This window comes from Narcine bancroftii, chromosome 5 (assembly GCF_036971445.1).
Source record: "Narcine bancroftii isolate sNarBan1 chromosome 5, sNarBan1.hap1, whole genome shotgun sequence".
Taxonomy (NCBI): domain Eukaryota; kingdom Metazoa; phylum Chordata; class Chondrichthyes; order Torpediniformes; family Narcinidae; genus Narcine; species Narcine bancroftii.
In genome coordinates this window covers 65663893-65691796 of record NC_091473.1, presented here as the reverse complement: position 1 = coordinate 65691796, position 27904 = coordinate 65663893, and the positions used below count along the sequence as shown (strand labels likewise).

The following is a 27904-nucleotide window of genomic DNA, read 5'->3' as shown; positions in this document are numbered from 1 at the left end:
AGTTGGGTGACTGTCACGAGATGAAAAGGAAAAGAAAGCCAGCATGTAGTGGAGGGTACCCCTGTGGCCATTACCCTCAATAATAAGTATACTACTTTGGATACTGTTTGGCGGGGGGGGGTTGCAGAATGACCTACCAAGGCAAAGCCACAGTAACGGGGTCTCTGGCACTGAGCTTGGTCTTTTGGCTCAGAAGGGAAGGTGTGAGAAAAGTAGAGGAGTGGTGATAGGGGATGCAATAGTTAGAGGGACAAACAGGAGATTTTATGGACATGAAAGAGATACCTGGATGATTTGTTGCTTCCCAGGTGCCAGGGTCAGGGATGTCTTGGATCAGGACTATGACATCCTGAAAGGGAGGGTGAACAGCCAAAAGTAGAGGTACTGAACTTTAAGATCAGCCATGATCTCGTTGAATGGCAAAGCAGGCTCGAAGGGTCGAATGACCTACTCCTGCTCCTATCTTCTATGTTTCTATATTTAACATAGGTCAGAAAAAAGGATGAAGCCCTAAAGAGAGAATATAGGGAGCTAGGGAGGAGGCTGAAAGACAAATCCTCAAGGTTAGTAATCTCAGGATTTCTGTCAGTGAGGGTAGAAAAATAATGAGGCAGTAGAATTGGCGCAGGGATCTTGGTTTCAGGCTGCTGGATCGTTCTTGTGGGGAAGATATGATATGCACAAAAAGACGGGCTACACCTGAACTGGAAGGGGACCAATATTCTGGTGGAGAGATTTGCTCGATCTGTTGGGGAGGGTTTGAAATAATTTGGTAGGGGAGTGGGAACCAGAATGATGGGCAAGAGAATGGAGCAGATGGTGGAAAGGTTGATGCAATGTGCAGTGATTTTATGAAGGACAGGCAGTGATGGAGCATAAATGTAGTTAGTTGGTAGGATTGAAATGTGTTTGCTTCAGTGTAAGAAGTATTAGAAGTAAGGGAGATGAACTTAGAGCATGGATCAAAGACTTGGCTAATGCAAGGAGAGGATTGGCTGATGCAGGTATTGGTGTATAGATGTTTCAAAAAAGATATAAAGGGAGGTAAGGGGTGGGGGAATGGAGTAGCCTATAGCTAATCAGGGATAGTATCAAGGCTCCAGAAAGGGAGGACGTCGAGGAGGGATTGTCAAATGAGTCAGTGTGGGTGGAAGTTAGAAACAAGAAGGGGACGAACACTGTATTGTGAGTAGTCTATAGGCCTTGGGACACCGAGGAGCAGTTAAGTGGTCAGAGATTTTGGAATGGTGAAAAAAATAAAAAAATAAGAGGGTTGTTGTTATGGGAGACTTCAACTTCCCCAACATTGAATGGCACCTCCTTACTAATGAGAGGGATAGATGGGATAGAATTTGTCAGGTATGTTCAAGAAGGATTCCTTTTCTTTTTCAATATTTTTATTGGTTTTACAGAAATAGTACATAAGTAAATGCTATTAATCAAAGGTAATATATAAAAAGGAATATACAGAGAAAAAAAGTTATATAAGAAAAATAAGACTATCATAAGTCACATAGAAAAAAAGTGGTAAACACATTAACATAAAGATTTCATTATTGTCACGTAAACTACATTTAAAATGTAACATACATGAAGTTCTTTAACTTTGTTGACCATAAGGAAGATGGAGAGTCACCACTTTGCCCAGCATCCCCTCACAGAAATGAGCCCCAACAAGGAACAAACTCGTAACCCCTGGTTTACAAGACCAGTGCTCTAACCACTGAGCTATCAGTGCCTCCTATTTCAACACATGGCTAATATGGCTTAGCTCACTGCCCTACTCATTATACACCCACGATTGTGTGGCCAGGCACAATTCCAATGCTATCTACGTTTGCCGATGACATCACAGTTGTCGGCAGAATCACAAACGGCAACAAGGAAGCGTACAGGAGGGAGATAGATCAGCTCTTTCAGTGGCGTCACATCAACAGCCTTGTGCTCAATGTTAGCAAAACCAAAGAGATGATTGTGGACTTCAGGAGGGAGCCAGGGGAACACAATCAAGTCCTCATTGAGGGCTCAGTGGTGGAGAGTCAAGAACTTCAAATTCCTGGGTGTCAACATCTCCGAGGATCTGTCCTGGAGCCTCCATTTTGAAGCAATCATGAAGAAGGCTCACCAGTGAGGTGCCTTGTGAGGAGCTTGATGAGATTCGGTCTGTCACCAAAAACTTCTACAGGTGTACCGTGGAGAGCATTCTGACTGGTTGCATCACTGCCTGGTATGGAGGTGCCAAATCTCAGGACAAGAATAAACTTCAGATGGTTGTTAACTCGGCCTGTGACATCACAGGCCCCAGACTTCACTCCATTGAGGACATCTACATGAGCCTCTATCCTCAAAGACCCCCACCACCCAGGCTATGCCTTCTTCATTCTGCTACCATCGGGGAAAAGGTACAGGAGCCTAATGACGAGCACTCAGCGACACAAGGACAGCTTCTTCCCAACTGCCATCAGATTCCTGAATAATCAATGAACCAAGGACACTGCCTTACTTCTCGTGCTCTATTATTTTTATTTTTTTTACAGTAACGTTGTAAGATTGTTATAATATGAATGTTTGCACTGTGATACTGCCGCAAAACACAAAATTTTGTGATTTGTTCATGACAATGAATTCTGATTCTGATTCTTCCTCCCAACAGAAGTTTAGTGACAGACCATTGAAGGTTCATGGTCAATCCACCTTGGACCTCCAAGATTCACTTGGGGAAAGTGTTTTATTTAAAGAATGTGCAGTTTTGTGTTCTGAGGGGAGCCAACACTTTTGGGTAGCGAGGAGGATTCCAGATACTGTGGTTATCATCCACAAGCCTTAATGAACAAATGGTAGAGCATCTCTTTCCACAAACTGAATAATATTTGGAGAAGGATGTTTCCAAGGAAAAAATGTTTTAAAGAAATACATCAGGCTTTTGTTTTCCCATTTGGAAATATGACATTCAATTATATTTTCCAGGAAGGGGAAAGTTGTCAGTGGGTTTATGGAGCCACACCACTGGTTGGTGTGAGGAAGGAATTTGCCAGGTTTTGGAGATGGTCCAACTTACTTTTTACAGACTCGATTGGGTATGGCAAAGTGCCCTTGCTGGCTTGGGCAGCGATGAAAGCTGCAGCAGTGTCTGTCGATAGAAAACAGTCTTCAGATGTTTTCAGGCACTGACGATTGTCAATCTCCAAATAGACTTCAGAACTGTATGAACAACAAAACACAAAGGTTGATCAAGAACAATAAAAGTCTGCATTCATTCAGGTTATGTTGCTGATTCGCGCACTCATCCAATGTAAGGCAAGGCACTTGATACTCCACCTTCAGTTTCAAAGCATTTTCTACAATGAGGAGATACTTCTTCACTCAGTTATAAACTTGTAGATTTCCCTAACACAGAAAGTAGTTGAGTCTGGTTCATTGGATGTATTCAAAAGGGTGTAGCCCTTATGGCTAAACGGATCAAGGGGTATGAGAATAGCAGGAATAGGACAGAGATCATATGATCAGCCAGGATTGTATTGGTGGTGGAGCAAGCTCAAAGGGCTGAATGTGGTTGTTACTGGCAAGGCCAGCACTGAGGGCCACTTCAGTCAGCTTTTGCGATTTTTCTGCATTGGTGGGATTTGAACCCGACAGACTAGACCAGGTAACGAGAGGTATTTTCTTCTGAAAAGGACAGTGTGTGAACCACTTGAGCTTTTACAGCATTCCTGTGTTTTGATGGTCAGGAATGATAGCAGCTCTATTGGTTTTAAATTTCAGATTCATTTAAATTTGAATTTAAATGCCCCAGCAGCCATGAAATTTTGATTCAAGAAATCCAGTGCTCGACATCGGAGCAGAATAGACCGATTAAATGGAAACAAAATAACTATCAAAATATTACTGAGGTTAAACAACAAGAAAGTGTCCCAATGGCTTTGCTTCCTCTGACTTGGAAGTTCAGCATGACCCCCGTCCCTCAACAACTTCTACAGGAGCACCATGGATAGCAGACTGGCTGGATGCATCCCAGTGTGGGGTGGGAGCTGCTCTGCTCAAGATCGGAAGAAGGTGCAGAAGGTGGAGAATGCGTTCATCAAGCAAACCTCCTTCCTTGCCATCAACTCCATCTTCACCTCATGCTGCCTGGGAAAGGAAGCCAACATCCTGAAGGACCCATCACATGTCAGATATGACCTTTGCTCCCTCTTCCCTTTGGGGACAAAGTTCAAGAATGTAAAGGCACACACCAACAGGCTTAAAGACAGTTTCTTCCCACAGGAATCAGGTTCCTGAATGAACCTCATAACATGCTGCCTTGGCTGTGTAACAATTGATCTTTTCACTGTACTCCGTAATTGTACATGTATGTTTAGTGGTGACTAGCTGGGCTGTTAGCCAAAGTATCCTTCTCATAGTATCACGTATCATGTGACTCAAACCTGAGTCGAAAGATGGAGGGTGTAAATGGGGTGACTCCTGAGGTTACAACATAAAATGTGACTGCACATAAACTACAAATAAAGATAATTAACATTTTGAAACTCTTATGGGCCCCACATTGGGCAAGTTCTTTGTTGTATACATGTAATGATCCAGCTTTGGTCTTTCTCAGGTGTCCTCCTTCAAACCTTCTGCAGCTTCTTCCAATCTTGTTGCAATTAGTCATCGTGCACACTGATGTCTGCAGTGGTGTCACATCAATCCTCATGCACACTGGTGTCTGCAGTGGTGTCACATCAGTCCACATGCACACTGGTGTCTGCAGTGGTGTCACATCAATCCTCATGCACACTGGTGTCTGCAGTGGTGTCACATTAGTCCACATGCACACTGGTGTCTGCAGTGGTGTCACATCAATCCTCAAGCACACTGGTGTCTTCAGTGGTGTCACATCAATCCTCATGCACACTAGTGTCTGCAGTGGTGTCACATCAATCCTCATGCACACTGGTGTCTGCAGTGGTGTCACATCAATCCTCAAGCACACTGGTGTCTTCAGTGGTGTCACATCAATCCTCATGCACACTGGTGTCTGCAGTGGTGTCACATCAATCCTCATGCACACTGGTGTCTGCAGTGGTGTCACATCAATCCTCAAGCACACTGGTGTCTTCAGTGGTGTCACATCAATCCTCATGCACACTGGTGTCTGCAGTGGTGTCACATCAATCCTCATGCACACTGGTGTCTGCAGTGGTGTCACATTAGTCCACATGCACACTGGTGTCTGCAGTGGTGTCACATCAGTCCACATGCACACTGGTGTCTGCAGTGGTGTCACATCAGTCCACATGCACACTGGTGTCTGCAGTGGTGTCACATCAGTGCTCATGCACACTGGTGTCTGCAGTGGTGTCACATCAGTCCACATGCACACTGGTGTCTGCAGTGGTGTCACATTAGTCCACATGCACACTGGTGTCTGCAGTGGTGTCACATCAGTCCTCATGCACACTGGTGTCTGCAGTGGTGTCACATCAATCCTCATGCACACTGGTGTCTGCAGTGGTGTCACATCAATCCTCATGCACACTGGTGTCTGCAGTGGTGTCACATTAGTCCACATGCACACTGGTGTCTGCAGTGGTGTCACATCAGTCCTCAAGCACACTGGTGTCTGCAGTGGTGTCACATCAGTCCTCATGCACACTGGTGTCTGCAGTGGTGTCACATTAGTCCACATGCACACTGGTGTCTGCAGTGGTGTCACATCAGTCCACATGCACACTGGTGTCTGCAGTGGTGTTACATCAGTCCACATGCACACTGGTGTCTGTAGTGGTGTCACATCAGTCCACATGCACACTGGTGTCTGTAGTGGTGTCACATCAGTCCACATGCACACTGGTGTCTGCAGTGGTGTTACATCAGTCCACATGCACACTGGTGTCTGTAGTGGTGTCACATCAGTCCTCATGCACACTGATGTCTGCAGTGGTGTCACATCAATCCTCAAGCACACTGGTGTCTTCAGTGGTGTCACATCAATCCTCATGCACACTGGTGTCTGCAGTGGTGTCACATCAATCCTCAAGCACACTGGTGTCTTCAGTGGTGTCACATCAATCCTCATGCACACTGGTGTCTGCAGTGGTGTCACATCAATCCTCATGCACACTGGTGTCTGCAGTGGTGTCACATCAGTCCTCATGCACACTGATGTCTGCAGTGGTGTCACATCAATCCTCAAGCACACTGGTGTCTTCAGTGGTGTCACATCAATCCTCATGCACACTGGTGTCTGCAGTGGTGTCACATCAATCCTCAAGCACACTGGTGTCTTCAGTGGTGTCACATCAATCCTCATGCACACTGGTGTCTGCAGTGGTGTCACATCAATCCTCATGCACACTGGTGTCTGCAGTGGTGTCACATCAATCCTCATGCACACTGGTGTCTGCAGTGGTGTCACATTAGTCCACATGCACACTGGTGTCTGCAGTGGTGTCACATCAGTCCACATGCACACTGGTGTCTGCAGTGGTGTCACATCAGTCCTCATGCACACTGGTGTCTGCAGTGGTGTCACATCAGTCCACATGCACACTGGTGTCTGCAGTGGTGTCACATCAGTCCTTATGCACACTGGTGTCTGCAGTGGTGTCACATCAGTCCACATGCACACTGGTGTCTGCAGTGGTGTCACATCAGTCCTCATGCACACTGGTGTCTGCAGTGGTGTCACATCAGTCCACATGCACACTGGTGTCTGCAGTGGTGTCACATCAATCCTCAAGCACACTGGTGTCTGCAGTGGTGTCACATCAGTCCACATGCACACTGGTGTCTGCAGTGGTGTCACATCAGTCCTCATGCACACTGGTGTCTGCAGTGGTGTCACATCAGTCCACATGCACACTGGTGTCTGCAGTGGTGTCACATCAGTCCTCATGCACACTGGTGTCTGCAGTGGTGTCACATCAGTCCACATGCACACTGGTGTCTGCAGTGATGTCACATCAGTCCACATGCACACTGATGTCTGCAGTGGTGTCACATCAATCCTCAAGCACACTGGTGTCTTCAGTGGTGTCACATCAATCCTCATGCACACTGGTGTCTGCAGTGGTGTCACATCAGTCCACATGCACACTGGTGTCTGCAGTGGTGTCACATTAGTCCACATGCACACTGGTGTCTGCAGTGGTGTCACATCAGTCCACATGCACACTGGTGTCTGCAGTGGTGTCACATCAATCCTCAAGCACACTGGTGTCTTCAGTGGTGTCACATCAATCCTCATGCACACTGGTGTCTGCAGTGGTGTCACATTAGTCCACATGCACACTGGTGTCTGCAGTGGTGTCACATCAATCCTCATGCACACTGGTGTCTGCAGTGGTGTCACATTAGTCCACATGCACACTGGTGTCTGCAGTGGTGTCACATCAGTCCACATGCACACTGGTGTCTGCAGTGGTGTCACATTAGTCCACATGCACACTGGTGTCTGCAGTGGTGTCACATCAATCCTCATGCACACTGGTGTCTGCAGTGGTGTCACATTAGTCCACATGCACACTGGTGTCTGCAGTGGTGTCACATCAGTCCACATGCACACTGATGTCTGCAGTGGTGTCACATCAATCCTCAAGCACACTGGTGTCTGCAGTGGTGTCACATCAGTCCACATGCACACTGGTGTCTTCAGTGGTGTCACATCAATCCTCATGCACACTGGTGTCTGCAGTGGTGTCACATCAATCCTCATGCACACTGGTGTCTGCAGTGGTGTCACATTAGTCCACATGCACACTGGTGTCTGCAGTGGTGTCACATCAATCCTCATGCACACTGGTGTCTGCAGTGGTGTCACATTAGTCCACATGCACACTGGTGTCTGCAGTGGTGTCACATCAGTCCACATGCACACTGGTGTCTGCAGTGGTGTCACATCAATCCTCATGCACACTGGTGTCTGCAGTGGTGTCACATCAGTCCACATGCACACTGGTGTCTGCAGTGGTGTCACATCAATCCTCATGCACACTGGTGTCTGCAGTGGTGTCACATTAGTCCACATGCACACTGGTGTCTGCAGTGGTGTCACATTAGTCCACATGCACACTGGTGTCTGCAGTGGTGTCACATCAGTCCACATGCACACTGGTGACTGCAGTGGTGTCACATCAGTCCACATGCACACTGGTGTCTGCAGTGGTGTCACATCAGTCCACATGCACACTGGTGTCTGCAGTGGTGTCACATCAGTCCACATGCACACTGGTGTCTGCAGTGGTGTCACATCAGTCCACATGCACACTGGTGTCTGCAGTGGTGTCACATCAGTCCTCATGCACACTGGTGTCTGCAGTGGTGTCACATCAGTCCACATGCACACTGGTGTCTGCAGTGGTGTCACATCAATCCTCAAGCACACTGGTGTCTGCAGTGGTGTCACATCAATCCTTATGCACACTGGTGTCTGCAGTGGTGTCACATCAGTCCACATGCACACTGGTGTCTGCAGTGGTGTCACATCAGTCCACATGCACACTGGTGTCTGCAGTGGTGTCACATCAGTCCACATGCACACTGGTGTCTGCAGTGGTGTCACATCAGTCCACATGCACACTGGTGTCTGCAGTGGTGTCACATCAGTCCACATGCACACTGGTGTCTGCAGTGGTGTCACATCAGTCCTCATGCACACTGGTGTCTGCAGTGGTGTCACATCAGTCCACATGCACACTGGTGTCTGCAGTGGTGTCACATCAGTCCACATGCACACTGGTGTCTGCAGTGGTGTCACATCAGTCCACATGCACACTGGTGTCTGCAGTGGTGTCACATCAGTCCTCATGCACACTGGTGTCTGCAGTGGTGTCACATCAGTCCACATGCACACTGGTGTCTGCAGTGGTGTCACATTAGTCCACATGCACACTGGTGTCTGCAGTGGTGTCACATCAGTCCACATGCACACTGGTGTCACATCAGTCCACATGCACACTGGTGTCTGCAGTGGTGTCACATCAGTCCACATGCACACTGGTGTCACATCAGTCCACATGCACACTGGTGTCTGCAGTGGTGTCACATCAGTCCACATGCACACTGGTGTCTGCAGTGGTTTCACATCAGTCCACATGCACACTGGTGTCTGCAGTGGTGTCACATCAGTCCACATGCACACTGGTGTCTGCAGTGGTGTCACATCAGTCCTCATGCACACTGGTGTCTGCAGTGGTGTCACATCAGTCCACATGCACACTGGTGTCTGCAGTGGTGTCACATCAGTCCACATGCACACTGGTGTCTGCAGTGGTGTCACATCAGTCCACATGCACACTGGTGTCTGCAGTGGTGTCACATCAGTCCACATGCACACTGGTGTCTGCAGTGGTGTCACATCAGTCCACATGCAAACTGGTGTCTGCAGTGGTGTCACATCAGTCCTCATGCACACTGGTGTCTGCAGTGGTGTCACATCAGTCCTCATGCACACTGGTGTCTGCAGTGGTATCACATCAGTCCTCATGCACACTGGTGTCTGCAGTGGTGTCACATCAATCCTCATGGACACTGGTGTCTGCAGTGGTGTCACATTAGTCCACATGCACACTGGTGTCTGCAGTGGTGTCACATCAATCCTCATGCACACTGGTGTCTGCAGTGGTGTCACATCAGTCCACATGCACACTGGTGTCTGCAGTGGTGTCACATCAGTCCTCATGCACACTGGTGTCTGCAGTGGTGTCACATTAGTCCACATGCACACTGGTGTCTGCAGTGGTGTCACATCAGTCCTCATGCACACTGGTGTCTGCAGTGGTGTTACATCAGTCCTCATGCACACTGGTGTCTGCAGTGGTGTTACATCAGTCCTCATGCACACTGGTGTCTGCAGTGGTGTTACATCAGTCCTCATGCACACTGGTGTCTGCAGTGGTGTCACATTAGTCCACATGCACACTGGTGTCTGCAGTGGTGTCACATCAGTCCACATGCACACTGGTGTCTGCAGTGGTGTCACATCAGTCCTCATGCACACTGGTGTCACATCAGTCCTCATGCACACTGGTGTCTGCAGTGGTGTCACATCAGTCCTCATGCACACTGGTGTCTGCAGTGGTATCACATCAGTCCTCATGCACACTGGTGTCTGCAGTGGTGTCACATCAGTCCTCATGCACACTGGTGTCACATCAGTCCTCATGCACACTGGTGTCTGCAGTGGTGTCACATCAGTCCTCATGCACACTGGTGTCTGCAGTGGTGTCACATCAATCCTCATGCACACTGGTGTCTGCAGTGGTGTCACATTAGTCCACATGCACACTGGTGTCTGCAGTGGTGTCACATCAATCCTCATGCACACTGGTGTCTGCAGTGGTGTCACATTAGTCCACATGCACACTGGTGTCTGCAGTGGTGTCACATTAGTCCACATGCACACTGGTGTCTGCAGTGGTGTCACATCAGTCCACATGCAGACTGGTGTCTGCAGTGGTGTCACATCAATCCTCATGCACACTGGTGTCTGCAGTGGTGTCACATCAGTCCTCATGCACACTGGTGTCTGTAGTGGGGTCACATCAGTCCACATGCACACTGGTGTCTGCAGTGGTGTCACATCAGTCCTCATGCACACTGGTGTCTGTAGTGGGGTCACATCAGTCCACATGCACACTGGTGTCTGCAGTGGTGTCACATCAGTCCTCATGCACACTGGTGTCTGCAGTGGGGTCACATCAGTCCACATGCTAAACTTAAAAGTTTTATTCCTTCTCAACAGTTTCCACCCTGCACTCAACTTCATACCGTTCGGATCTGACTTGCCTCTCCCGACTTCTCAATCTCAAAGGATAGGAGTGGCAATCAATACCCATGACAAATCCCACTGACACCCACAGCAATTACATCCTTGCAAAGTGAAGAACTCACAGAGGCCAGATCAAGGTTTGGAAGGCACCTACCCAATGACTTCACGCCCCAGCTCCCGCACCATCCTGCCGAACCGCTTCATTCTCGACCTCGGACCATAGTAAGCGAAGATCATCAGTGCCCCCTTGGCGTCCTTCTTGAATCGCAGGGTGGTGTGCAGGAGGGACCCCAGCCTCCGGAGGAAGTTTTCAGAATCCTTGAGCAGCTCCGTCGGGGGCAAGAGCACAATCAGCACCAGCACTCCATCGGCCAATTGCTCAGAGACACTGTCCATGCAGTCCAGGCCATCCCAGCCGCATTCCTCAGTATTGCAGCCTTGGTCACAGCGGCCGTCATGGTAATGATCAGCACAGTACTTCTCATACAATGGGCTACAGGGACCGAAAGGGGGCAAGTTATCTCAGCAGTAGTTACCTTCAAAGATCAATTTCATACCCCTCATGCCGTCACCTGCAGATTACTGCTGCTACACAGAACATCACAACACAGTACCGGCCCTTCAGCTCAAAATCTTGTGCCAACCTGTGAACCTACTCTATATCTAACCCTTCCTGACCTCATACCCAGAACCCTCCATTTTACTCATACCCATGTGGCAATCTAAGAGTCTTTTAAATGTTCCTATTGCACCACCACCCCCCAACAATGCATTCCAGACACCCAATCCTCTCTGACTAAAATTGTATCTCTAACTTCCACTCATCTCTGGTATTTGCTATTGTTGGCCCGGGAAAAAAGTGCTGGTTGTCCACTCTATCTATGCACCTCATCATCTTCTATACCTCTATTAAGTCACCTCTCATCCTTTGTCATTCCAAAGAAAAATCCCTAGCTCTGTCCATATGACGTGTTCTGCAATGCTGCTGTAGAACATATTCTGTCTGCCAGTCAGTAGGTTCACTGACTGACATCTCTGGACAGCTTAAATATATCTTTCAGATGCTACCCAAAGAGAAACACTGGCTCCAAAGTATACAACTCCAAGAAACCAAGCACTAACATTGCTGAAGCAAGAGGCTGCTTCTGGAAATGATATTAAACCACGTTCTTGATGGCCTCTGTGGTCAACAAGGAAGATCCCATGGCACGATTTCAGAGTTTATCTGTGGGTTGACCAATATTCCTTCCTTGAGCAATGTCATTAAAACAGGTTAACTGGCTGTTATCATTTTGCTGTTTGTGGGTCCTGATCATGGACAAATTTCTTGCCTTCCATACTGCATTGCCAACACTTTCAATGGTGTTAATACATTTACATAGATGGGGGAAAGGGGTAGTGAGTCAGTTGGGAACTCCTTGTCAGTCAGCTGCTGAGCCTGGCCAAGGTGTCACCTCATGGTCCAGCCAGTGGGGTCCATTTGAGCTTACTGCCTGCCCCTCATCTGAGGACATCTCTGTGCCTGGGTATTCCTGGAGAGAGTGTGTGGTATCCACCTACTCCCTCAAGGTCTTCCAGGGCTAGAGGGCAATGCAGGGATAGTGATGTTTTAATTAGAAAGTTGTGAAAAATCACGCCAACAGACTCATAAAATGAATGTCAATAAACCTACTGTTCATTCAAATAAGAGATCCATATTTGCAGGTGGAAGGAGTGAATGAGATCTGTTGACAGGGTTGGAGAATGGGGTGTAGTGCACACTCAGGGCATTGTGTCTTGAGCACAGACCATAGAGCTTCATGCATGGAGGACAGAGTATAGAGCATATAGTATAATGCATAGAGCATAGTGCTTAGTACATAAAATATACATCACAGAGCATAGAACAGTGCAGCACAGAAACAAAAGTAAAAACACAATGCTGGAGAAACTCAGCAGATCAGACAATATACTTTATATAGCAAAGATAAAGAATCGTAGCCAACGTTTTGGCAGGTATGAGCGAAATGTAGGCAGGAGACTGAACAGACCCTTTGGCCCACATGTCTGCGCTGAACATGATGTAAAATTATACCATATCTCTGCTGCTTGCACCTGATCCGTAGTTCTCCATCACCTTCATATTGTCAGTCTAGACACCTCTTAAACACCTCTATGATATCTGCTTTCACAACTACCCCTGGCAGGCTGTTCCAGGCACCTAACCCTCTCTGAGTATAATATTCACCCCACACATATCCATTAACTTTCCTCCCCCTCAGTCTCCAATGTGCCAGAGAAAACAACTCAAGTTTGTCCAAGCTCTCCCCACCGCTCATACCCTTTAACCCTGGTATCGTCCCAGTGAACCTTTTCTTTATCCTTTCCAAAGCCAAAGGGATATGAAGAGAGATGTCACAGTGGGGTGAAGGCCCTATTTCAATGCTGCAAATGATAACTGGCTATAAAGTACTTGGGGTAGCATGAAGAATAACTACAATGCTTTACTCCTCTCACCCTCACACCTCTCACCCCCGGGTGGATCAGGAACTGTGAACACTCTCAACAAGAGTTCTGTGAGACGTACTTGCAGGACTTCGGAGTGTCGCGGCAGGCGAAATTGTCAAACAGGCACTCGGGGGTGTTGCAGGCCTCGTCGCAATGGTCATTGTTGAAGTACTTCCAGCACTGCAGGCTGTCCGTGCAGTTCTCCCAGGGATCCAAGTTCAGTGAGCAGTCCCCTCCGTCCCACCCGCACTCGTGGTTGTTGCACTCCTGGTCACACACACCGTCTCCAGCCTTCTCCTTGCACCGAGGCAAGAGGCAGTGGAGCCTTTTGAGCTCAGCGCAGGTCCAGCCCTGGAAAGGGGTGGGGCATCGGCAGCTGAAGAAGGGCGGCGTGGCCTTGGGCAGGCAGGTGCCACCATTGTGGCACGGCCTGGCAGAGCAACTCGCCAGTTGGCACTCAGAGCCCACGAATCCCTTCGGGCATGAGCACTTGGGGCCCTGAGGGGTCATAGAACACACTCCACCGTTCCTGCACGACACCTGCCCACAGGTGTAGTTGGTGTGCTCGCAGTTGACACCCATCACACCCTATGGAGACAATTGAGATATGATGCAATTAGATAGAGTCCATGAGATGGTTGAGCCAGGGTTAGACATCCCCCCCATGCCTCCGCATCAGTGACTTATGGACATAAAAATGAGGCCAGACAAATAGCAAATCAGTCATCAAAATATAAACCAGATCTATTTGCTGACAGAAGGCCTACCATTGGTTAGTTATCAGTGGATCACCACAGTAGCAGCACAGCAATGGTGTGCTATGTTTCGTTTTTGTGGAAGTTTCGGCGATTAAGGGCTGGGGTGTGGGGGAGGCAGCAGCTCAGCTGAGGCACTTAGGCAGACCCTCCTCAGAAGCTACACTAGGGGAAATGAACAAAACACAGACAGTGCACAAACATGCTGGAGAAACTCAACAGGTCACGCAGCATCCATTGGGGAGTAAAAGGCAGATAACATTTCAGGCCTGGCCCCTTTGTCAAGAATCATCGACTGCCTTTACTTTCTATGGACACTGCATCACCTGTTGAGTTTTTCCAGCATGTTTGTACACTGCAGTTGACACCAGCAGCTGCAGACTTTCTTGTCTGAAACCAAAACCTTTGTTGGGGTTTCTGGTTTTTGAAGCAAGTTTGTGGCAAGGAAACTTTGGAATGGCATCGAAAAATTAATTCCATTTATTTATTTATAACATGGCAGAAGCCATTCTGGCTCACGAAACCCATGCCACTCAATTACATCCAATTAACGTACCAATTCCATGTGTGTTTAGAGGGTGGGAGGAAACCGGAACACCTGGAGGAAACCCACACAGGTCACAGGGAGAACATACAAACTCCTTATAATCAACAGGGGATTTGAACCTGGGTCGTTGGCACTGCAACACTGTTGCACTCACTATTTCGCTCAAAATAGGCAAAAGGAAGATACTCCTCTGCACTCAAAAGAGGCGAGAATTTCAAGATGTCCATTAAAGACCATCAAAACGAGACAAATCATCAACTGGAGATATCAATGGACAAATGAGGGGCGGTAGGCATCTTGGTGGAGAAGGTCCGAGAGTTTGAATGCCTTTTCATGTTCTCTACAAGTATATTCACATTATTTTCCCCAGATACAGGCCAAGTAGGTCCCCTTGAGACATCAGTGGTGAGTAAGTAGCTAAGGGGGTAACTTAGCAATCAACCTACCTGCTAATTGGCTTTTTAATGCCAAGATATTCAGTAGAACCACTCGAGCACAGAGGAGGTGAATAAATTGCCATCGTGATACTTACATAGCTCAAAATAAACAATGAAGGGATGAGCTTGGTGGTTGATTTCTGCATCGGTTTTGAGAAAATCTATTACAATTCTAAACTATTAAGAATAATTCATTAACTACAATCAAGGGAAGAAAGTGGTTCTACTTACAGGTCTGCACTGGCAGGTGTATCCCAGAGGGGTATTAACAGCAAACAAGCATGTCCCTCCGTTTCGGCATGGCTGAGAAAGACACAGGTCCACGATGGTCTCACAGTGGCGGCCTAGTAAAAAACAGCATATCGCTTCAATGGCTGAATACACCAGGGTGAAATCGCCTTGTTAAATAGCTGGGTAATGTTAGAACCAAAGAACATTACAGCACAAAAACAGGCCTCTTTGGCCCTTCTAGTCTGTGCTGAAACATTTTCTTTTGCTTAGTTCCACTGACCTGCACCCAATCCATAGCCATCCATACCTCTCCCATCCATGTTCCTGTGTAAATTCCTATTAAATGTTAAAATTGAGCCGGCTTTTACCACTTCAGCTGGAAGCTTGTTCCACACTTCCACGATCCCCCTGAATTTTTTAACTAGAATGTTGCCCAGACCTCAGGAGCCGAGCTAGAGGGAAAGGTTAAACAGGTTAGGACTTTATCCCTGGAGCATAGAAGAATGAGGGGAGATTTGATAGCTATTGATTTGGAAAATCTCCAAAGAACTCACTTCCACATCTCTTCATCACCTCAGAATAACAATCAATTTCAGTTAATCTTAGATGCTCCAGTCTTCAGATTAAAATGGTCCCATGCCAAAGTCTCAAAACCAAAAGTTTCACTCAAGCTCATTCCAGACCACAGATGCAGTGAATATTTCTGCTTTATTCTTAATGGGTGGCCTACCATCCAATGCATCAATGGTCCCCGTTAAGCCAAATGATACTGAAGCCTCACATGGGGTTGGTAGAGATGGGTATGGTGTAGCCCCTTAGACCTCACTTTTTTCTTCTCTTTTGCACTTATTTATTTTATTGATTTTTTTTAAATAGTGTATTTACGGAAATGCAATTTACAGCAATTTTTGCACAGGCATACACAATAATGCTGCCACAAAACAACTAATTTCATGACGTATGCTCATGGCAATAAACTGGATTCTGATGAGAACAAGGGCCCCGTTTCTATGCTGTACCACTATGCCCGACACAAGTTACCCATCACGAGGAAGGTGCTGCACAAATGCACCCTGAGTGTGATAGAATATGGCTCAGCAAACTTCTTCGCTCTGCTCTCCTCCTCCTCCATCCTCTCCCCTTCTTGTTATTCAGATGCCTATCTGTTTTTGCTTGTACCAGACGAAGGGGTCAGCTCCAAAACGTTAGTTATCCTTTACTTACTATGGAGGCTGCGTGACTTGCTGACTTTCTTCTTTAGCTGTCATCACAAGAGCACAAGTGACAACTGTGAGGGGAATGACAGGCAAAAAAAGGGAACTGCTTTGTAGCTCACCAGTAAAGCCAGGACGACACCGACATAAGTAATCGTTGTTTAATTGCACGCAGTCAAGCATGCCCTTGTGATCACATGGGTTGGAGAGGCATTCGTTGACATCACCTTCACAGCGTTCTCCAATAAAACCAGGAGGGCAGATGCAGCTGTAGCCCCCAATTTTGTCTATGCACTGGCCTCCATTCAAACACTTATACTCCCTAGTGACGGGGTTAAAATCAGGCTCACAGTCATCGTTGTTTATTTCACACAGAATACCTGTGAACAAAACATAGTTGCATTAAGACCTACTGTACTTCTTTCCACTGCCGTATGTGCTCTTTTCCTTCCTCATCTCATTTCCCTATCTTGAATCAATCATAAGTTTGGTCAAATGACCTACACCATACATGATTTTACCCGCCTCTGATTCAAGAGGAAACCACCACTCTCATAGAAGAATCAGTGCAGGAAGACTACCAGCATCACAAGCTAGATCATATGCTGTGATTAACGCAACGCAATTACAGCGTCAATGACCCGGATTCAAATCCACCATTGTTTGTTAGGAATTTGTATGTTCTCTCTGTGGGTTTCCACTGGGTGTTCCAGTCTCCTCCCATATTCCAATTAGGTGCTATTGGGCAGCATGGGTTTCATGGGCTGTATCGTTAAATAAAAAAGTTGTCCAACACACGCAGGAGCCATGCATGAATTCACACAACCAATATGTATCCATTCATTACTATTACTGTTGGTTATGTTCAGTGTCCCTGAATGTGAACTCATTCATCAGTGAGATGCCAGAGATTAAGGACAGCCTAGCACATGAGAATTACACACATAATCAAGGTGCAGGATGAACTCTAATATGGCAGAACTGGGCCAGGGTGCTTTGCTCTCTGGGTTCATACAAGTATGCAAACAAATCTGGTTCGCTGATCTAACTTATCATTTCCAAAGCCAAAAGAAGTTCATTTAAATTCTGATTATTTATTTATTATAAATTTAGCCATAAAGTAACAGGCCCTTTAGCCCCATGAGCCGATGCCACCCAAATATACCCAATTGACCTACAACTCCTGGTATGTTTTGGTGGGAAGAAACCGGAGCCACCGGGGAAGACCCATGCAGACACGGGGAGGACGTACAAACTCCTTGCAGAGAGCACGAGATTCGAACTCTGATCCCAATCGCTGGTGCCGTAACAGCATTGTACTAACCGCTACACCAACTGTGCCGCCCTACACAAGCTCATCCACATTATCCTCAAACTCCATCTGGAATTCTCACCACTTCCGCCCCCCAACTCAGGACTATTAATTCAATGCCCCCTCACTTTTGCAATTCCTCCAATGGAAACACCTCTGGAAAGGAGTACAATTTCATCCAATGATACTCCCTCCTTCCCATCTCTGTGCTCATCAAAAATTCGGCTCAGCTTGTTACCCTTGACTTGCTTTCCACAAATCTGTGCAGGCACTCCCTCGTAAGCAGAAATCAATTTCCAACACTCCATGTCACACCCTCACCTTATGCCAGCAGTCTCTGGAGAGGGAGAGTCGCCATTAAATGAAAATATTTTTAAAAACCTACAGAGGCTGGAAATCTAAAACAAAAACAGAAAACAATAGAAACAGGTAGTAGGTCAGGCAATCTCTGTGGATGGGGAAAGAGGTCAACTCTGTTTCTCTTTCCTCAGATCTGTCCAACCTGTTGTATAGTTCCAGTCTTTTCCTTTCCATTTTTACTTCAGGCACCAGAAGAAATTTGATGAGACACAATGGAGGGCATCAAAGTTAGCACAGTGGCTAGCCCAACACTATTATACAAATGCGTATCACTGGCATTAGCAAAGTGATTAGCCCTACATTGTAACAGCACAGATCCAAACCTTGGTCACAGACATTAGCACAGTAGCTAGCCCATCACTATTACAGTGTAGATCCCAACCCGCGTGGCTGGCATAGTGGTAGGACCAGCATTATGAGAGCGCCTTATTCGCTGGAGCTGTAATAACTTCAGGATAACTGCAATGCTAATACCAGCAACCCGAGTCTGAATCCTCCGCTGTCTGTAAGAAGTTTGTATTTTCTCCCCGTGTCTGCGTGGGTTTCCTCCAGGTGCTCTGGTTTCATCCCATATTCCAAAGACATATGGGGGTTAGTAGGTTAATTGGCAGTGCAGACTTGTGGGCTGGAAGGGCCCATTACAGTGCTGTATCTCTAAATTAAAAATTAATCAGTTAATTAACTGTACACCAAGCCCACTGGTAATGATAATTACCACAAGATAAATTCCAGCCAGAAGTCTACAAGCTAACTTCAACTGACATTGAACTTTCCAATTTCAGGTCATGAGTTTCCCCATCTCTTCTTCCAAGCTACTTTCATTCTTGTGCCAAGACTTAATTTTTGTCCCCTTCTCCACCAGTTCTCATTCTCCTCCCTCTCTGGTTTCACCCTATTCCACCAAGATATCCCCATTGGATTCCTCCCCCTCCCCCCCAGTTACAATTGCTTGCTCATTATACCATCATCAGCTTTCAGCACCAACAGCCTTTGTCTCTCCACTTACAACACTCCCCCCCTCTACGACTCATCTTTCTCCACCTCACTCCATGGTCTTTCCATCTCTCCCTTTATCTGTCACCTGCCAATCAAATGTCTTTGTCCATCATCCTTCACCCCCTTCCTGGTTCACCAATCCTCCACTGACCCCTGTCCAACCCTTCCCACCTCATCCTCGTATTAGCTATGCTCCCCTTTGCAGTTCAGATGATGAGTTCAGACCTAAAATGTTGACCATCCTTTGTCTCCCATTGATGCTGCAGGGGCCACTGAGTTCCTCCCAGCAAGTTGTTTTTTTAGCTCTGGATTCTAGCATCCGCAGTCTCTCAGGTTTATCCCAGGAACAAACTCGTCAGATGCTGTCTCCAGGATGAAAGGAAAGGCAGCATCTTCCCTGAACACAGATACAAATCCGAAGGCACATTTCATTACCTGCAGTTCCTGGTGGACAGGAACATTTGTAATCATTCACCAGATCGATGCAAGTCCCTCCATTCTGACATTGTGACATCCTGCATTCATTCACCTCGTACTCGCAGTTGAGTCCCTTGTACCCTGGAACACACTGAAGGATATGGGAGTGACCATTAGTGTGATCATGTAGTTAAGTTACGTTGCTTCTGGATGTCACTGCAAGTTACTGCTTTAATCTGATAATAAAGCAAGGGCAACTTTCGCCTCACTGCTTCAAGCACCTACGTTCCATTCTAACCTCTTGGAGTTTGTCTGTTCTCCCCTCAGAGTGTGGATTTCACCCAGGTGCTCAGATATTCATCCACATTCCAAACACATGTTTATGTAGCTAAGTATCTTTGACTTACTATCATCAGGAAGGAGCTACAGAAACTCCAAAAAATATGTATACTATATATCTTTTAATCTATTTATATATTCTTATTTTATACTCTATTTTTATGCCTATACGTGATTGTTATATGCTGTGTATTATGTGTATGTATCTGCACTGTGGTCTGGAGAAATGCTGTTTTGTCTGACTATGTATCTATAATCTAACAATAATAAACAAACTTCAAAATCAGGACTGTCAGGCTGGGAATTAGCTTCTTCCTGCAGTCTGTGAGATTGATGAATAGTATCCTGTAACCTTGCAACTCTCATAAATGAAATGAGTAAACCAGTCCAAAATATTTACACATACTTATTTTCTATGATATATTTATGTATAGATGCTATGATGAGGAGCTGTGCGTTGTGTGAGTACGTGTGTGCAGCATGGCTCAGAGAAACGCTGGTGTACATGCAGTCAGATGATGATGAACTTGAACTTGAAAAGTGGCAAATGAATCAAAGGGTAACTGATGAATATGTGAAGCACACTATGTTGCAGGATGCGTGGGGGTAGGAAATGGGAATGATGAATTATTTCGCTGGATGCTGGCATGGAACGAATGGCCTCTTGGAAATGAGCAAACAAGCTCTGATTGAGCCGAGCATTCATGCACCATCGTCGGTCTCCGCTGCCCAGATTCAGGGATCAAAATGACTTGTAAATATTTAAATTCCCCTTTATTATCGTATGACAACATATACAAACAGATGAAACAGTTTGTACATGCATTTCTCTGGGCCACAGTGCCACACATCCTCACACAATACTCAGCACACAATATACTTAAAGAAATTATACAAAATAAATATTTTGGGATGATTTACTCGATTACAGGATACTGTTCATCAATCTCACAGCCTGTGGGAAGAAGCCAGATAGTGGGTTTTAATGTTCCTGCATCTCTTTTCTAATGGTCAAAGATCCTGTTAGATGGATGGTAGGGATCTTTGATAAGTCTTGGAGCCTTATTTTAGCAAATATCCCAGAAAATGTCATCAATAGAGGAAAGGGAGACCCCAGTGATCTCAGCTGCTTTTATAATCATCTCTGATAACTTCCAGTCCAATGCTTTGCAGCTACTGTACTACTGTACACAATGATGCAGCCTGACAGGACACTCTCCGTTGTGCTCCTGTAAAAGGTTATCAAGATGCACCTCAAGGATGCGTGCTTAGCCCACTGCTCTACTCATTATACACTGTGCAGCCAGGCACAATTCCAATGCTATCTACTAGTTTGCCAATGACACCACAGTTGTTGGCAGAATCACAAACAGCAACGAGGAAGGGTACAGTGAACGGTGTAACGATAACAACCTTGCGCTCAAAACCAAGGAGATGATTGTTGACTTCAGAAGGAATTCAGGGGAACACAATCCAGTCCTCATCAAGGGCTCAGAGAGAGTCAAGAACTTCAAATTCCTGGGTGTCAACATCTTGGAAGATCTGTCCTGCAATCACAAAGAAGGCTCGCCAGCAGCTATACTTTGTGAGGTGTCTGAGGGGATTTGGTTTGTAACTGAAGACTCCTGTAAACCTCTACAGGACTACTGTGCAGAACATTCTGGCTGGACGCATCACTGCCTGGTATGGAGGCATCAACTCTCAGGACAAGAATAAACTCCAGAGGGTTAACTCTGCCTGCATCGTCACAGGCACCATCGTCACTTCACTCCATTGAGGATATCTACATGAGGCGGTATCTTAAAAAAAGCAGCCCCTATCCTCAAAGACCCCATGCCCTCTTCACTCTGATACTATTGGAAAAAAAGGTACAAGAGCCTAAAGATGAGCACTCAGTGGCACAAGGACTGCTTCTTCCCCGCAGCCATCAGATTCCTGAATAATCAATGATCCAAAGACACTGCCTTACTTTTCGTGCACTAGCCTTGCCTTCCTCAAACTCTTTAGGAAATGTACACACAAGGATAGGCATTAGAGCAGGCAAGTGGCACTGAAGATGTTACAGCAAGTAGCTTATTCTTGCTTCTATTTATGAGAGAGGCTATGTTGGAAGTATTGTGTAGAACGAACTAGCTCACCATCTAACTTCTTACTCCTGTGAACACTACAAGGTTAAGGCCATTCCGTCAATATGTCGCGTGTTTTTTCCGCATGCCCTTGCTGGTGAATTGGCATAGCGAATATCACTCAGGCCAGATGGTATTCGTCCAGTTTCTAGCCTCAGTTCATCATGGTACAGTGAGTCATCTTCGCCAGTGGAAACCTCCCTTCGAGCTCCAGATCCCCCAACAGAGGAAGAAGGCAACGTTTGTCAATGCACTGCACATCTGGGGCTCCAAACATTGATTGGATCCATTCCTGAAGGTCTCATGCTTGTTTCCTGCCTCCAAACATCTCAACCAGTTTCCGAATCTTCACCCAACCCACTCTCCTACCAACCCTTTCATTTTTTTATCTACAGTGTGATGAAAGCAAGCATTGCTCTTCATAAAATTCAGATACAATATTTCCTTTCTGCTGGCATGCTTCCTGCAGCAACCAGGCCATTAATGTTGAATCCCTGGAGTCTACAAAGGTTATTCCTGGTGGGTGGTGACCAATCCAAAGTGCCTGAGATGACCAAATTCCAACCAGCTCTTGCTACATGCAACTTCACCAAGTTGTGCACCATTCTTCCCAAATGAACCACATGGTGGTGCTCGTGGTCCATTTTTCAAAAATAATCTGCCTTTCATTGATATGCTTGGCTTCCCTGCCGACAGGGGATGACCTTGCTCCAGTTCTCAAAGCTCGTGTGATACATACTTGAGATTTTTAGTGTTCAACAGCCCATATGTTACCTCTCAATGGCAGTGAACTGAAGGCTGAAACCTACAGTGGAATCATACAAGCATAAGCAGCAAATAAAACACAGCAACTTATATGGGGTGAAGGAGGAAGCACAATGACTTGAAGTGCTCCACTGCCACCTTAATCACCTTTTTCCACATGGGTGTTTATTCTTCACACTTCAGGAAATGGAACATTAAACTGTTTTCCATCTCCCTAGAGAGCTGTGTCACCTTTCAGCAGCACTTGAACAGTGAGGGAGATATCTGTTATATCCCAGCAAAGAAATCCCCTCTCTCTAGGTGTACTAACTGCAACCAGAGAGAGAGAGAGATACAAGCCTGAGTGCTAAGTCACAGCATTTCGCCAATTATTATGGAAGGGTAACATTTCTAGATCTGGTTGAGGAGGGTAAGGCTACCAACCCCCATCTTCACAATCTTTTGCAGGAGTACAATGGATGGTGTCCTGTCTGGCTGCATCATTGTGTGGTATTGTGACTGCAAAGTATCGGACTGGAAATCAATGTGAAGGTTCATCAAATTGGCCAAGAAGATTTCTGGGGTTTCCTTTTCCTCTATTGAGGACATTTATTGGTGACGTTGCTTAAATAGGGTTCAAAGAATTATTGAAGAACCTTTCCATCCAGTACACAATATCTTTGACCAACTACCATCAGGAAGGAGGTACAGGAACATCAAAATCAGGACTGCCAGGCTGGGAAATAGCTTCTTCCCACAGCCTGTGAGATTAATGAATCCTGTAACTGAGTAAATTATTCCAAAATAATTATACATATTTAATTTAAATTATATCTTTAACTTTACTGTATATGTGATTATCATAAGCTGTGTATTGTGTGTGTATGTTTCAAAAGGTCATCTGTGATGTTTTAATTCAGGGTGTAAAATGTGATGTTCTTGGACTGGAGTAAAGTCGTGCTCTTTTCAACCCAGTCCAGTATTCCAGCTCATCATCATTTAACAGACCACTTTCCTCCAACTATTTGAATAATCCTTCTCAAAACACAAACCACCTGCAATGACAAGCTGAGGAGAATACTGAGCTTTGAGTTAATCATCTCAAAACTGGAGGTTAAAATTCTACCTCAGCAAGTTCCAGAATTCCAATTCGGCACAAACAAATCTGCAGCTGAACAAATGGGACAGACTGACACCCAGTCTAAAAACTTTGCAGTCAAACAAGAAAATCTATAGATGCTGGGGTTGAGTGCAATAAATAAATGTGCTGGAGAACCCCAGCAGATCACGCAGCATCCATATGAAGTAAAGAGTAACCAATGTTTCGGACCCGAATCCATTACTCAGCCATCCGCCTGATTTTTGTTCCTTCTTCTTGATGAAACATCGGTTACCCTTTATATCCTCTGAAGGCTACATTACCTGCTGGGCTTCTCCAACACATTGTGTAAAAACTCTACAGCTTTGGTGAAGAACTTATTTTAAATGCATCACATGGCACTTGGCAAGTGTGAATGTGTAACCTGTGTGTGCAAATACATTTCTCCAGTATGCCGTCTCAGCTCCCTCTGATGTCCCCCTCCCCATCATTACTCTGTCCCAAGGTGGAAGCACTCACCTCACATGAGTAGCTGCCCAGGTAATCTCTGCAGGTGGCTCCGTTGTGACAAGGGTTTGATGCGCAGTCATCCACATCCTGTTGGCAATAGCTGCCGGTGTATCCAGTCATGCACTGGCATCGATGGCTGTTTCCAGTGTTGAGGCAAATCCCCGAATGTAGGCAAAGTTGCTTGACAGTGACTCCTGGCAAGGAAGAGGTTAACAGGAAACAATTAACACCTGCCTGTTGACCAGCAAGAACGGAATTCAAACAACTTTCTCCCCGTGGACAGGCTTGTAAAGAAACAAGATTTGCAAACTTTGTGTGGGGGGGGGGGTGATTGTAGGGTGGGGTGGGGTTGGGAGGGTGGCACCCTTAATCAAATAAACCAATGGTAATATAACAGTGAGGTTCTGTTATACTATTGTTATAAAACTCTGGTTCAACCACACTTGGAGTATTACATTCAGTTCTGGTCACATTACTGGAAAGATGTAGATTCTTTGGTGAGCGTACAGAGTACATTTACCAGGATGTTGCCTGCAATGGAAAACACGTCATATGAGGCAAGGTTGTCAGAACTGGAGCTTTTCTCTTTGGAGAGACGACAGATGAGAAGTTACTAAATAGGGACTAAGTTAACATTATGAGGGGCTTAGACTGGTTGACAGTCAGCACCTTTTTTCTTGCGGCGAAAATAGCAAACAGATAATATCTGTTTTAGGTGAGCAGAGAAGAGTTTAGGGGAGACATCAGAGGCATTTTTTTTAAACTGAGAAAGCAGTGGGTGTTTGGAATGCATTGCCAGGGGTGGTGGTGGATGCTTATACAATAGGGATATTCAAAAGACTTTTTGGCATTGTGGTGTTACAAATATGTGCATAAGAGTCTGTCAATGGGTAGCTGCCCATCCCCTACTTGTGACTTTGTCCCTGGTAACTCCTCCCCTTGTGACCCTGGAATAAAGGTCAACCTCCCTCTCCCTGTCCTCAGTAGAGCACTTGGAATCAGGCAAGCTACAAGTCTAAAGTGTAATAAAGGCTATCGTTCCTCACTCTACAGCTCTGGAGTCATTAATAGAACATATCAGGCATATAGATGGTTAAGGGTGAAAAGTCAGGAAGGGTCAGCCTATTGTGGAGTAGGTTTACATAGGTCAACGCAACATCATGGGCTGAAGGGTCTGTGCTGTAATTTTCTATGTTCTATGATCTTCGTCTAAATGTTCACCCACCTCTGCGCTTTGCCGCCACCTCACATGACACGTCTGGTACGTCGCAGTACAGGCCGGTCCATCCACTCTGACAATTGCAATGGTATGTGGCACCTCGCTGTATGCATATGCCTCTATTCTTGCAGGGGGAGCCATTGCATGGGTTCACCAAGGTCTACAGCACAAAACAGGATAATATTCGTCAGTGAAGGCAAGCCACACTCGAGACTCAGCCACTCACCACACCTGGCATTCTTTCCCTTTATGGTGCCGGACTGGGGAATATTGAGCCCAAGCTGATCACCTCAAGAACAAAGGTTGAATTCCCAGCTCAGAAAGCTTCATAATTTCAATCCAGCACAGACAAATTGGTGATCAAAGCACAAATATCATTAGACCCAAAATAAAAGCTGCAGGATTGGGAAAGCACTTTTCTTTACAAGTGTCCAGTCTCATGGCAACAGAGTTAGTCTCTTGAAAAGTGGCCTAACGAGACATGGACATATCAAGCAGAGGGCCCACCACCTTCCCGTGGTTTATGGAGTCTAAGAGTCATGGAGAGATGCAGAACAGAAGCAAGCCCATCAGCTCCATGTTGATCATCAACCACCCATTTACGCTGATCCTATTTTATTCTCCCAAAATTCCTATCATTTGTTCTGCAGATTCTAACAGTCACTGACACCCTTGGAGTAAGATACAGTGCCCAACAGACCTCCCCCCCACACATCTTTGGGATGTGGGAGAAAACCGGAACAGCCTGAGCAATCCTCAGGCAATGGCAGGGATAATGGGCAAACTCCGCACAGACAACAAAAGAAGTCAGGGTCATGCCCGGATCACTTGGCGCTGTGAGGGCCAGTGGAGCTGCTTTAAATGGGTAAGGTCCTGCCCTTGCTGATATGAGGTAGCCTAGTTGCTGGCTTGGGAATGCAATGGTGGAGCGGAGTTTCAAAATTGAACCTGGTGAAAGAACTTTACCTGGCAGTTGTTGCCTGAGTAACCGGAAGGGCAGGTGCAGCGATAACTGCCCAGCCCATCAACACAGGTGCCACCATTCTGGCAGGGCATGGAGTCACACTCATTGATGTCAAACTGGCAGTTGGAGCCAGTGAAGCCAAGTTGACAATGACAAGTGTACGTGTTGATACCATCGATACAGGTTCCATCATTAAAGCAAGAGCTGTCAAGACAAAAGCAATCCACTCAGTTCAACTGGCAAGAGAGTGCTAAAGAAAGCAGCAGTCCTGGATTCAAGACCATTCCTACTTATACAGTATCTCAAGTGTAGCAGTCTTTAAAAAGTTCCGACTCGGGCACAGTCAACTACAACTTGACAACACTCCCCGCTCTGCTTTGGGGATCAAAGTATAAGTTTAAGTTTATTTGTTGCAAATATCTTGTACATTGAGAAGTGTTCTTCTGCAAATTAACTGGCAGGTTTTCTCCAACATTCATACAGCTGTGTAAAGAGCATAATTTATAGAATATTGGATTACAGTGAAAAAAAGATCAATTATCACAAAGCAAGGCAGCACAAGAGCATTATTGTGGGTGTCATTCAAGAGTCTGATGGCTGTGTGGAAGAAATTGTGTTTAAAAATTACCCAATGAATTAGATGCTGGAATCCCAAGTTTTGCAAATTTGATTTACAATTCAAGTGATGAACAAGTTATGATTTAATTTTTTTTGCCCCAATAGGCTTGAGGACCAATGTCATGAGATACAGTGCATCAGTAATTGCTGCAAACATAAAGCTTTCCAAATTCACATCATTCAATTATAGTACAGGTAGTACAGGTACACAATCTTTTATCTGGACATCTAAAATCCGAAAAGCTCCAAAATCCGGCAAGTGGGGAGAGAGACAGCAGCACGAGTCGGGCTGGTGAGGGGGCAAGACCGGCAGCGCGAATCAGGCAGTCGGGAGAAAGGCAGCGCGAGTCGGGCCAGCGAGGGAGAGAGACGGGCAGTGCTAGTCGTGCAGGCGGGGACTGGCAGCAAGAGTCGAGTGGGTGGGAGCCCAGGGCACAAGTCGGGCGGGCAGGAGACCAGCGGCGTGAGTCAGGTGGGCGAGGGGTTGTTGGGGGAGGGTAGACGGCAGCGTGACTTGAAGGGGGTGGGTGTGGATACGGCAGCACAATTCGGGTGGGTTTAAATCTGGCTTTCCGAAATCTGGAAAAATCCAAAATTTGGAACACACTGCCCCCAAGGGTACCAGATAAAGGATTGTGTACCTGTACTGTAATTCATTTCAAAAATATAAGCCTTGAATCACTCAAGTCTTAGATTCACCTTATCCAACAGAAAGCTCATGAGGGCTGGCAGTGGGAGGTAATGAAGGGGAAAATTAATGCCTGTTGTTACTGAAATAT

At 46.2% G+C, this 27904-nt stretch overlaps 1 protein-coding gene across 4 annotated transcripts in view; it reads right to left on the bottom strand.

Annotated features, from left to right (window-relative positions):
* LOC138763457 (neurogenic locus notch homolog protein 2-like) overlaps window positions 1-27904 on the bottom strand; it is a 241228-nt gene that overhangs the window by 24676 nt on the left and 188648 nt on the right. For 3 of the 4 annotated variants that reach the window (XM_069937636.1, XM_069937637.1, XM_069937638.1), the window contains 9 exons: window positions 26510-26711; window positions 25550-25703; window positions 24334-24518; window positions 19525-19657; window positions 16544-16801; window positions 15208-15320; window positions 13317-13825; window positions 10905-11243; window positions 3059-3201 (listed from right to left, as the gene is read on the bottom strand). In XM_069937636.1, the coding sequence (XP_069793737.1) occupies window positions 3059-3201; window positions 10905-11243; window positions 13317-13825; window positions 15208-15320; window positions 16544-16801; window positions 19525-19657; window positions 24334-24518; window positions 25550-25703; window positions 26510-26711 (2036 nt within the window). Of the gene's footprint in view, window positions 1-3058; window positions 3202-10904; window positions 11244-13316; window positions 13826-15207; window positions 15321-16543; window positions 16802-19524; window positions 19658-24333; window positions 24519-25549; window positions 25704-26509; window positions 26712-27904 lie in introns of those variants that run through there. The other variant, XM_069937639.1, reaches the window with a different exon arrangement.